The 12,982-nt window shown below is 45.4% G+C and overlaps 1 protein-coding gene across 1 annotated transcript in view; it reads right to left on the minus strand.

Annotated features, from left to right (window-relative positions):
• Positions 1 to 12,982, minus strand: part of AGBL1 (ATP/GTP binding protein like 1) — a 1,046,841-nt gene that overhangs the window by 680,197 nt on the left and 353,662 nt on the right. Inside the window, exon 16 of the mRNA XM_030192481.1 lies at positions 461 to 577. Within this exon, the coding sequence (XP_030048341.1) occupies positions 461 to 577 (117 nt within the window). The remainder of the gene's footprint in view (positions 1 to 460; positions 578 to 12,982) is intronic.

Genomic DNA, 12,982 nt, shown 5'->3' on the forward strand with positions numbered 1-12,982 from the left:
TTAAGTTACGCAAACAGGCTATAGGCATATTCTATAAACCGTGTCTAACTTTAGGTGTAGTTTATAGAATAAGCCTAGGCGTATTTTTTTGGGCACTGATTTTTAAGGCACTATATATAGAATCTATCCCTTTAAGTGCAAAAAAAAAATAGTGTATTAAATTAACGTTGCTATGTTGTTGCTGAACGGAGTATTCCATACTGTTTCAGCCTAATAGCCCAGGTATGTTGGGAATAGTTTTACTTCTTTTAGTTCCAAATCCAACATTTTAAAAATTAGACTAAAGAACACGACCTAACTAAACTGATAGGAAAAAGCAATACATTTTAGCCTAATGCCAACACTGACATCCTCTTCTGTACCTCATAATGGGTGACAGAGGAGAGGGTCAATTTACAGAACACAAAGGTGCATTCTTATATCTCAAAATGGACTAAAAAAGCAGTTAAGTAAATCTAACCTGGAAGTCGTGAAACAGTTCCAGGCACAGAACCTTATATTCTTGTAGTTCTTCCACAGGCCGATCAGGTTCAGGCTTTGATGTGAGCTGATTCAGATCTGTTTCCAAATCATCATCCTTTATAGATTAAAAAAAAAGATTACAGAAAGCACATTAACATTATACTATAGCTTCTGGGCAGGGCCGGTCTTAGCAGTTGCTGGGCCCTGTGCTGAACAGTTCGGTGCCCCCCCCCCAGCTTCTTGCCTAGCCCCGTGCCCACCTAACCCCGCCCCCTTTTGACAATCACATTCACATCTTGCCAGTACTTCTCTGACTCAGCCAGAGTTTTTTCAGGTGGCTGAGCTACAGAAGTGCAGTGCAGTTGTCTGTGATTGGTCAGGGAGCCTACCTGGTGCCTAAAAGAGCACTCTTGATTGGCCGGGACTCCCTGGAGTGACAAGGAGAGGACAGCTGATTGCCACGCACGGCACACCAATGGGAACAGTTTGTGAGGCGGAGGCGGGGGTGGATTCCAAGGCAATACAGACTACCAATGCTGCCAGCCAGGCTGCAATGTGGGGCCCCTGGGAGCGCGAGGCCCTATGTGGTTGCCCCTGCCTAAGTCCGGCCCTGCTTCTGGGAGCTGCTAATACATGAAGTGAGTAAGCACTGATAACAGGACTTAGAAAAACAAGAATGTCCTCTGCTGTGTGCAAAATTTTAGTTCCCCCATTTGTAAAAAATGACGGAAGAGATCATAATGGCCCTTTAGAGATTTACACTGGCTCCGTGGACCGCTGAGATGTTTAACCTCCAAAGCATTCAAGAAGGAAATTTTCAAAATCCCACAGCATTGTGATGTCTACAATACCTTTTACCCTTGATCTCTGTACCATAGGTGGTTCTCCAGTGGAGCAGCCGCTCCCAAATGAACTTCCAATGGCTCCAGTCGCTTTCTGCTCCCTCCCCCCCCCCACACCCTCAACCTGGCTACGCTTCTGCTCTGCACTAATTCTCAAAGTCAGTGTTGCCAGGTGGGCAGTTTTACCGCCCAATTGGGCGGTTTTCCGCGACCCGCCGCGAGAAATTTTTGCCCGCGGCGGGTTGCGGTTTTTTGGGCTTGTTTTGGGTCTTTTGGGCGTTTTTTTAAGCGTTTTTTCGGCCGCGGGGGCGGGGTTAGTGACATTTTGGGCGGGGTTAGTGACGTTCTGGGCGGGGCCGATGACGGGGGAGGTGGGGCCGGTGACGGCGGGGGCGGGGTGATGACGCGGGGGTGGGGGTGTCAGGGGCGGGGTTTGACTTTGGGCGGGTTTTGGGCTGGATTTGGGCTCGTTTGGGTGGGAAAAAAATTTTCCACCTGGCAACCCTGCTCAAAGTGGAAGTATGTGCTTACTTTCACATTGAAACTACCAAAGAAGATTACACCACCTTTTTGTACAGCTTCTTTTTTCTGACTAAAACCACAACATAGGGGCATGTTTACTGAAGTGAGGTCTGTTTTTGCAATTACCCCTGGATTCTACATAGCGCCTAGAGATCCGTGCCAAAATCAGTACGGATTCTATAACAATGCCTGTATCTTAACAAGCTAATGAGCCCTGATAACAGCACTTAACAAGCAATAATGAGCACTAATCGGCACTGATTTTACACACTCTACTTGCTAAGCATATTCTGTAATGAAGTGCACCGAACTCAGTGGCGTAGCTACCTGGGGCCACGGGGGCCTGGGCCCCCGTAGATTTGGCCCTGGACCCCCCCTGCCGACGACCCTCTCGATCCCTCTCCCGCCACCAACCCTCCCCCGACGATGCCGTCCGTTACCTTTGCTGCTAGGGGACCCCAAAATCCGCCAGCCGAGGTCCTCTTCTTCCGGCGCAAGGCTTCGTTCTGTTTCTGTGAGTCTGATGTCCTGCACGTACAAAGTACAACGTGCAGGACGTCAGACTCACAGAAACAGAACGAAGCCTTGCGCTGGAAGAAGAGGACCTCAGCTGGCGGGGGTTGGGTCCCCCGCCATCAAAGGTAGGCGACGGCGGTGGAGGGTTGGCAGTGGGAGGGGGGTTGAGAGGGTCGTCAGCAGGGGGGGGGTCAAAGTTGTTAGTGGTGGCGGCGGTGGCGGCGGGGGGAGGTTGGCAGCGGTGGGGGGGGGGGCTAAAATGTGCCCCCTCACCTCGGGCTCTAGACCCCCCCTCCCGCCGAAGTCTGGCTACGCCCCTGGCCAAACTTCTAACACATGCTGGCAAAAAGGGCCAAGGTTATGGGTGGGGAAATGGGCATTTCATGGGCGTTCCAAAATTTTTACACACATAGTTATAGAATATGGCCCAGTGCGTCTAAAGCTACATGCAGGGATTTATTCCCAGTTTTCGTTGGTGCAAATGGATGCACATAGATTGAGGTACTGATATATCAACTGAACGCATTCTATATACTGCGCCTAAATCTAGACGCCAATTATAGAATACGTTTAGTCGGCACTGATTTCAGCATGATTTTTTAGGACCATGTATAGAATCTCCGTCTTAAAATGCAGTATGTGGAAAGTCAGGTACAATACATATTGGAAACCATCTGTCCTGCATTTACAGCTCAGGGCAGACACCTACCACAGGGGTCTGCGTTACATGCATCAGCAAATAGCATGGAGGCACCTGCACTAAATGCCAACACATGTAAATTCAAACCTCAGTATTTGTCACAGGAAATTAGAAAGTCAAGGGATAGGAGGTAATCCAGCTTATAATCGAAAGACAAAAACGCCTATATTGCGACTTAAATCGGGAGATAGGCGTTTATCTCCCAAAAACGAATAACGCGGTATAATCGAAAGCCAAACTTGGACGTTTTCAACTGCACTCCATCGCGGAAGCGTACAAAGTTGACGGGGGCGTGTCGGAGGCGTGGTGAAGGCGGGACTGGGGCGTGGTTATCACCCGAACAGAGACGGGCGCCTTTCGCCGATAATTGAAAAAAAGTATGCGTTTGTAGCTAGAATTTAGGGCACTTTTCCTGGACCCTGTTTTTTCACGAATAAGGCCCCAAAAAGTGCCCTAAATGACCAGATGACCACCGGAAGGAATCGGGGATGACCTCCCCTGACTCCCCCAGTGGTCACTAACCCCCTCCCACCACAAAAAATGATGTTTCACAACTTTTTATTTTCAACCTCAAATGTCATACCCACCTCCCTGGCAGCAGTATGCAGGTCCCTGGAGCAGTTGTTAGGGGGTGCAGTGGACTTCAGGCAGGTGGACCCAGGCCCATCCCCCCCTACCTGTTAAAATTGTGCTGCTTAATGCTTAGTCGTCCAACCCCCCCAAACCCACTGTACCCACATGTAGGTGCCCCCCTTCACCCCTTAGGGCTATAGTAATGGTGTAGACTTGTGGGCAGTGGGTTTTGAGGGGGATTTGGGAGGCTCAACACACAAGGGAAGGGTGCTATGCACCTGGGAGCTCTTTTACCTTTTTTTTTGTTTTTGTAAAAGTGCCCCCTAGGGTGCCCGGTTTGTGTCCTGGCATGTGAGGGGGACCAGTGCACTACGAATCCTGGCCCCTCCCACGAACAAATGCCTTGGATTTATTCGTTTTTGAGCTGGGCGCTTTCATTTTCCATTATCGCTGAAAAACAAAAACGCCCAGCTCCCAAATTGTCGAATAAAACATGGACGTCTATTTTTTTCGAAAATACAGTTCGGTCCGCCCCTTCACGGACCCGTTCTCGGAGATAAACGCCCATGGAGATAGACGTTTTCGTTCGATTATGCCCCTCAATGTCCTATGGTGAAATAAAAACTGGTTAAAAGATAGAAAACAGAGAGTAGGGTTAAATGGTCAGTATTCTCAATGGAGAAGGGTAGATAGTGGGGTTCCGCAGGGGTCTGTGTTGGGACCGCTGCTTTTTAACATATTTATAAATGATCTAGAGATGGGAGTAACTAGTGAGGTAATTAAATTTGCTGATGACACAAAGTTATTCAAAGTTGTTAAATCTCAAGAGGACTGTGAAAAATTGCAAGAGGATCTTACGAGACTGGGCATCCAAATGGCTGATGACGTTTAATGTGAGCAAGGGCAAAGTGATGTATGTGGAAAAGAGGAACCCGAACTATAACTATGCGATGCAAGGTTCTACATTAGGAGTCACCACCCAGAAAAAAAGATCTAGATGTCACTGTTGATAATACGTTGAAACCCTCTGATGGATGTGCAGCAGCAGCTAAGAAAGCAAATAGAATATTAGGAATTATTAGGAAAGGAATAGAAAAACAAAACTAACAATGTTATAATGTCTTTGTATCACTCCGTGGTGCAACTGCACCTCAAATAATGTGTGCAATTCTGGTCACTGCATCTCAAAAAAGATATAGCGGAAATAGAAAAGGTACAGAGAAGGGCAACAAAAATGATAACGTGGATGGAACAACCTCCCTATATCGAAAAGGTAAAGCAGCTAGGGCTCTTCATTTTGGAGAAGAGACAGCTGAGGGGAGATATGATAGAGGTCTATAAAACACTGAGGGGAGTGGAATAGGTAGACGTGAATCGCTTGTTTACTCTTTCCAAAAAATGCTAGGATTAGAGGGCATAGAATGAGGCTACTAAGTAGTAAATTTAAAATAAACCAGAGAAGATATTCCTTCACTGAACATATAAACTCTGGAATTCATTGTCAGAGAATGTGGTAAATGCAATTAGCTTGGCAGGGTTTAAAAAGGGTTTGCATAATTTCCTAAAAGAAAAGTCCATAAACCTAACATATAGCAACATACATAGTAAGTGACAACAAAGAGACCTGAATGGTCCATCCAGTCTGCTCAACAATCACATTCGTTATCCCAACAGTCACATTTATTATCAACTCAAGATTTAAATCAACAATGTATGTGATATTATTTACGTGATCATGGTCTTTCTTTGGTGTTTCTGGGACATAGACCATAGAAGTCCACCCGGCTCTGTCCTTATGTTCCAACTACTGGAGTTGCCGTCAAAGCCCACTCCAGCCTATCCAAATTCATCTTGTCATTTGCGGAACAAACTACTACAACTACTATAAATCACTTCTATAGCGCTACCAGTCGTACGCAGCTCTTTACAAAGACCATAAAAGTCTGCCTGGCACCGTCCTCCCATTCCAAACCACTGGACTTTCCGTTGAAGCTCTCTCTAGCCCATTCTAAACCAGATTGCCATATGTGGGACTCAAGACTGTGCCCTGCACTGGCCTTAGTTGATGCAGCCAGAGTCGCCATCTAAGGACCACTTGACATGCACACCCATATGCAATCCTTTAAGTTTTTCATTCTCTAATTAGAGATCCTCTGTGTTCATCCCACACCTTTTTGAATTCGGCCACAGTTTTGTTTTTCTACCACCTCCATTGGGTGGTCATTCCAGGCACCCAACACCCTCTCCGTGAAAAAGAATTTTCTGACATTACTCCTAAGTCTACCATCCTACAACCTCATGTCCGCTAGTTTTACTGCTTTCCCTTCTCTGGAAAATATTTGTTTCTATATTAATACCTTTCAAGTATTTAAATGTCTGTATCAGGGCCGTGCCTAGGGTCTCTGGTGCCCCCCTGCAGACTATCAGTTGGCGCCCCCCCCCCACCCCCGTGTGGCACAAGATGCAAAGGAAATAGAAGCTGAAAGATGGAGTGCATCTTTGTGGGATTGCTGAACAAATAGAGGGTTTACAACTACTTAGCTTTTCGTACTTTCATGTTCACGAAATTAGTAATTAAATCTTTGATATCTAACTGGGCACATATATCATTCTCTATAGCAATCATGGCAAGGCTTACAAGCCTTTCTTGTGAAATACTTGATCGCAAATAATCCTATATAATAATTCTCACCTCCAACAGGATGTGCCTGGGACCGTGCCTCCCTCAGAGGTGGTCTGCTAGGCAGGCACGCACTGACGTCAGTGACAGCTGATACCAAAGCAAGGGGAGGCTACCCCTCCCCCTGTGTTACAGCCCACTGCACCCCCCTTCCGCGACCCAGTCGATCCCCCCTTCTTGGCGAAAACCGTCCCCCGCCGCCGTCCAGTACCTGTGCTGACGGGGGACCCCAACCCCCGTCAGCCGAAGTCCTATGCTGGCCTTCGCGCCTTTGCTTCTCCAATGATCTTCGATTCAAGTTTCTCTGCGTGCGTCTGACGTCAGACGCACGCAGAGCAACTTGAACACAAAATCATTGAAGAAGCAACGCCTCGAAGGCCAGCACAGGACTTCTGCTGACGGAGGTTGGGGTCCCCCATCAGCACAGGTACTGGACGGCGGCGGGGGATGTTTTTTGCCGAGAAGGGGGGGTTGACTGGGTTGCGGAAAGGGGGGAGTGAAAACGGAGGGACGGCAGTGTCTGGAACAGCGAGGGAGGGAGGGTGAGGGCTGGCCTTGCTATCACCCGTTTCCTTCCCTTTTGAAATGGGCATTTTTTACTAGTTTTTTATGATTTTTAACCGTGAAAATGATCGCTCACCATTTGCCACACTGACAGGAATTGTCAGCAATATTCTTAGAAACAAATTGCTATACATTGCAAAATAAGATAGCAGATGTAAATCTCAAAGTGGACATATTCCAAACACTAAAATGAAAATAAAATGATTTTTCTCTACCTTTGTTGTCTGGTGACTTTCTTTTTCTGATCATTGATAAGTCTCTTGACTCTAAAGTTTAGCAATTTCATTAAAGCAAAATATATTTTCACATATCACAGACTCTTCCTATCCAAGGAGAATCTTTTATATAAAAACAAACACCAAAAAAACCCAATCAGATTTTTCACTTACCAGCTATTATACACTACACGTTAGCTAAACTTCCTCTGGTACTGTTGGAACCACCAGCCAATGAAATGGCTTTCAGCTGTAGCTATCCGGTTACCTGATAATTATGCAGTCAAGCCTTCCTCTGGGTGTACAAGCTCAGAAAAAAAACCCCAAAAACTTTGAACCACTTACAGATTTTAACAATTACACTATTTAGTTTTTATTTCTCCCCAGTCTCAGTTGCACACCTCCCTCCAAACCTGGCTGTTCTCTTTAATTTGAATGTTGTTCATGCTCACCCTGAATGAGAAGTTCTTTTTACACCAATGGCATATATAGCACTCGGTGTATCTTTTCAAACAAGTTCAGCAGAGCCTGCCTGTCTCAGTGAGCACTGCTGTAGGAGACGGGACAGCAGAGAAGAAAATCACAGCTTCAAGTCAAACACTTTGCAAGTGATCTGACCTCAGGAAAAAGGTGCCAGTAGGTGCCCTCCAGAGGTCAGCGCCCCCCTGCGCAGGGCCCTGGTCTGTATCATATTTCCCCTGTCCCTCCTCTCCTCTAGGGTATACATATTCAGGTCTTCCATTCTCTTCTCCAATGTCCTTTGGCACAAGTCCCATATCATTCTTGTCACCTTCCTCTGGACCGCTTTAAGTCTTGGATAAATTTAAGTCCATGGATAAATCTTTCTTATCTGTTCCCTTCTCCACTACTGCCAACTCCAGGCTTCGCGCCTTCTGTCTCGCTGCACCCTACGCCTGGAATAAACTTCCTGAGCCCCTACGTCTTGCCCCATCCTTGGCCACCTTTAAATCTAGACTGAAAGCACACCTCTTTAACATTGCTTTTGACTCGTAACCACTTGTAACCTCCTCTCCTCCTTCCTGTACACATTAATTGATTTGATTTGCTTACTTTATTTTTTGTCTATTAGATTGTAAGCTCTTAGAGCAGGGACTGTCTTTCTTCTATGTTTGTGCAGCGCTGCGTACGCCTTGTAGCGCTATAGAAATGCTAAATAGTAGTAGTAGTAGTAGTAGTAAGTCTTCTTACATCTTTAGCAAGATACGGCCTTCAAAACTGAACACATTACTCCAGGTGGGGCCTCACCAATTACTTGTACAGAGGCATCAATACCTCCTTTCTTCTGCTGGTTACACCTCTCTCTGTACAGCCCAGCATCCTTCTGGCTACGGCCACCCCCATGTCACATTGTTCTGTTGCCTTCAGATCCTCAGATACTTTCACCCCAAGATCTCTCTCCCTGTCTGTGCATATCAGCCTCTCACTGCCTAGCACATATGTGTGCCTTGGATTTCTACTCTTTAAGTGCTTCACTTTGTACTTCTTTGCATTGAATTTTAATTGCCAAACATTAGACCATTCTTCTAACTTCTACAGATCCTTTTTCATGTTTTCCACTCCTTCCGGAGTGTCCACTCTATCACAAATCTTGGTATCGTCCTCAAAAAGGCAGACCTTACCTTCTACACCTTCGTCAATATTGCTTACAAATATATTGAACAGAATTGACCTCAGCACCAATCCCTGAGGCACTCCACTACTCACCTCTCAGTCCTCCGAGTCAATTCCATTAACCACTACCCTCTGGCATCTGTCTGTCAACCTCCTATGAGGAACCATGTCAAAGGCTTTGCTGAAATCTAAGTAGATTACATCTAGCACATGTCCTCGATCCAATTCTCTGGTCACCCAGTCAAAGAAGTCAATCAGATTCATTTGGCACAATTTACCTTTGGTAAAGCCATGTTGTCTCAGATGTTATAACCTATTGGATTCCAGGAAATTCACTATCCTTCCCTTCAGCATCTCTTCCATTACTTTTCCAATAACCAGAGTGAGGCTTCCCAGCCTGTAGTTTCCAACTTCTTCTCTGTCACACATCTGCTCTTCTCCAATCCCAAGGAACCTCCCCGTCTCCAAAGATTTATTAAACAAAGTTTTAAGAGGGCTTGGCAGAACCTCTCTGAGCTCCCTCAATATCCTGGGATGGATCCCGTCCAGTCCCATGGCTTTGTCCACCTTCAATTTTTCAAGTTGTTCATATAGGAAGTGGGAAATGGACCAATGACTCCAGGGAGACGGGACTATGGTGATAAAGGAAACAGCTTTGTTCACAGACTCGACACAGTACGGTGTTTCGGCCACAGGCCTGCCACAGGAGTCTTGAATGATCCTCGCAGCTTGAAAAATAGATATGCTAATGTGTAGTCTTGATAAAGACTTTGATGAAATAAGAAGTGTAGCGTCTCTGTATAGTCTATAGAAGCCTTGTTTAATTGGGAGTTTGTGTTCATCCACCTTGGTGGATTGCCTTCCCCTTCAAGTTGTTCATAAACACTTTCTTCCATGAATGGTGCCATATCCACTCCATTCTCATATGTACCTTTGCCAGTCAATCATGGTCCTTTTCCAGAATTTTCTTCCGTTTACACAGAACAGAAGTATTTGTTTAGCAAGTTTGCTTTTCCCTCATCATTCTCCGCATAGTGGTTCACAGTATCTCTCAGTCTCACAATTCCATTTTTAGTCTTCCTCCCTTCACTAATATAACTGAAAATATTGTTGTCGCCCCACCTTACATTTCTAGCCATTTCTTCTTACGTTTTGTATAATTATCGTACAGGAAGAGGCCCTCACTGGATGCCCACCGGAAGGGTGGAAGGCCGGATTTTAGGACTCAGGCTGTAAAAATACCAGCTAGGTTTAAAAATCTATGACTGGCTGAGCAAGGACTTGCTTTTCCAGCAAGTTAATATGTGTCCCAGCTTGAGACCCATCCACTGGAATAGTGGTGGGCTGAGTTATATAGCTTAAACTGCTGAAAAGGCACTGACTAGCCTAAAAATCTGATGATGGCCTTGTTGCTGAGCACCTGCAGAAGCAGGGCTGCTTGATAAGCCTTATTAGAATTTAGTGTGACATTCAAAAGCAGTGCAAAAGCCAAGATCAAGGAATTGATGGCTAAAATCCTAAAAAGTTTGGTTCAGAACATGGAATCTGTTGCAGTTAAAATGGCAGCCAGAGTCACAAGATATGGAACTGATCTCTTCATCTTAGAAGAGATGGTTGCACAAGATTAGGAACAACAGTCCATGTTAGGAGTTGACCATATTAGGAGTTTACAAGACAGGAAAAAGATTGAGAAACAGGTGGACACCTGACCTGTGGTTAAGATAAAAAAAGTCCCTCTCTATAGACTTGTATGGGGACCAAATACTATATAAGAAATGCAAATCTGAGCTAAAATCGGACTCTTTCCCCACCAAATCTCAGAAGGCGAAGCTCTGGCCGGTTGAACCCAGAATCTGACTGATGTATGTACTAACTTGAAGTCCTGATTGGGTGAGAATAAAAGACTATTTCTTTCACTAAACTTTTCCAGTCTCAGTTTCAATCTCTTCTTTCTCTTTAAACTGTTTCACAGACACACAAGTAACATTCTATCTCACTATTCTCTAGTCTCTGTGTTAATTTCTCTGTTTCATTTCACACCTTATATCACATAAATAGACTATCTTTTAAACTCTAGTACATCATGTGGGAGAATAGATGCCCTAGGATGTCCTTGGAAATTAGGAGCCAGAAAACAGAGGTCATATTTAAGAGACTTATTATGAGCCTTCTGAAACCCTCTCTCCACGTCCGTGGGCAAGGGTCCTGCGGGAGTCTAGAGAGGGGTAATTAAAAACAGTTTGTACTTTTGTCAGACATATCTCTCTCTTGGCTTCTTTCAGTTTCATCCGGTATTCCTCTCTGTGTTCCTCTTCTTGAGTTTTTCTATATTTAATGAATGTCAACTCTTTTGCCTTTATTTTCTCAGCCACTTTCTTGGAGAACCATATTGGTTTCCTTTTTCTCTTGCTTTTATTTACTCTCCTTACATAAAAGATAGTGAATAAGCCAAGGTCTCTATTTTAAAAAAAAAGTTCTGGGGCAAACAATGACACACGGTTTGCTAAAATAATCAAATTCAGTTTGATACAACAGTCAAATTCAGCTAGAAATGAACTTTTCTCCTGTAAATCTAAATATTCCCAATAATTATAGCAGTCTCTGCAATGTAAATGCAAATTAAGCCAGTTGGAAGACTAAAGCTGATTTTTTTTTTACCTAGGCCTAGCAATGAAAAATAAACCGGGCAGAACTTGTCCACAGTATATAGCCAGATATAGAATACTACAGCTAGAGTTAGCAGGGTAAAGGGCAAGAAACAGTTTGAAAAGGCTGTACTCACTATTATCAGAGCTAGGCAGAAAGGCCTTTTTTGGGGTCTGGGTTACAAGACAGAAAAGTACACCACAATACAGATTCACTGGACAAATTAATTAAACAGTAAGCAATAAAGTCCAGATATATCAGGTAGCTAAACCTGTAGCCAGAAAGTTGAGAAATTAAGAATAAAAATATCAGAACACTTAGCAGTATTATGGTTCAGGTCCAGTATATGAAATGCATCAAAGAAATCTGTCTCTATGTACAGCCCTTCCTCCTCCTGCTGTGCAGTGATTACCTCCCAGTGAATCAGCCAAGTTCTCTATCAAAAAAGGTTCTGGGGCAAGAAATGACACACAGTTTGCTAAAATAAACCATTATTAAGATGGACTTGGGGAAAATCCACTGCATATTTCTAGAATAAGCAGCGTAAAATCTGTTTTACTTTTTTGGGTTCTTGCCAGGTACTTGAGACCTGGATTGGCCACTGTAGGAAACAGGATACTGGGGCTTGATGGACCTTTGATCTGTCCCAGGATGGCAATGTTCATGTTCTTATGTTCTTAACCTTGGGGCTTCCAGCCCCCACCCCCGATCAAGCTCCTCCACACACAGACACAAGGTAGCCCCTATCCCTGATCAAGGCTCACTGAAGGGGAAAACCCCATTCAATCAAGCCCCCCGCCCCACAAGGGAAACCCTATCTGATTCCCCTAATCAAGACCGCACAAAGGTCAAGCCTACACCTTCCCCCATGGACGTAGTTTGGGGGGACGAAGAGGGGCATTGCCCCCCCAAATGCAGGGCTGGTGCAAAGCTGCAGGCAGCTCTTCCTGCCCTCAGCTCCTGGACAGGCTTCCTCTTCGTTCCTTCCTGCCCCCCCCCCCTCACGTGTGTTTAAACCTTTTATTTTCCTCGCAGCGACGGCAGTGAAGCACACAACACAGTGGGGTTGCCTCCAGCCTTTCCCTTCCCTCACTCAGTGTCCCGCCTTCTTGTAATGATGTATTTCCTGTTTCCACGAGGGTGGGACACTGTGTGAGGGAAGGGAAAGGCTGGAGGCAAGCCCGCTGTGTTGTGTGCTTCACTGCCGTCACTGCGAGGAAAATAAAAAGGTTAAACACTCACGGTGGGGGGGCAAGAAGGAATGGAGAGGAAGGCTGTCGGGGAGCTGAGGGAGGGCAGGGAGAATTGCTGGACATGGGTGGGAGGGGAGGGGAGGGGAGGGGTAGAGAAGAGATTGCTGGACATGGAGAGGATGGGAGGGCAGGGAGAGAGAGGAAAATTGCTGGGTATGGATACATGAATGGAAGGGGCAGGGAAGAGAGGAAAATTGATGGATATGGATGGATGGAGGAGAGGGCAGGGGAGAATGGTGAGTTGCTGGACATGGATGGATGGATGGAGGGGAGGGAAGTCAGGAAGGAGATGCTACTACTACTACTACTACTATTTAGCATTTCTATAGCGCTACAAGGCATACGCAGCGCTGCACAAACATAGAAGAAAGACAGTC

This window comes from Microcaecilia unicolor, chromosome 1 (genome assembly GCF_901765095.1).
Source record: "Microcaecilia unicolor chromosome 1, aMicUni1.1, whole genome shotgun sequence".
Taxonomy (NCBI): domain Eukaryota; kingdom Metazoa; phylum Chordata; class Amphibia; order Gymnophiona; family Siphonopidae; genus Microcaecilia; species Microcaecilia unicolor.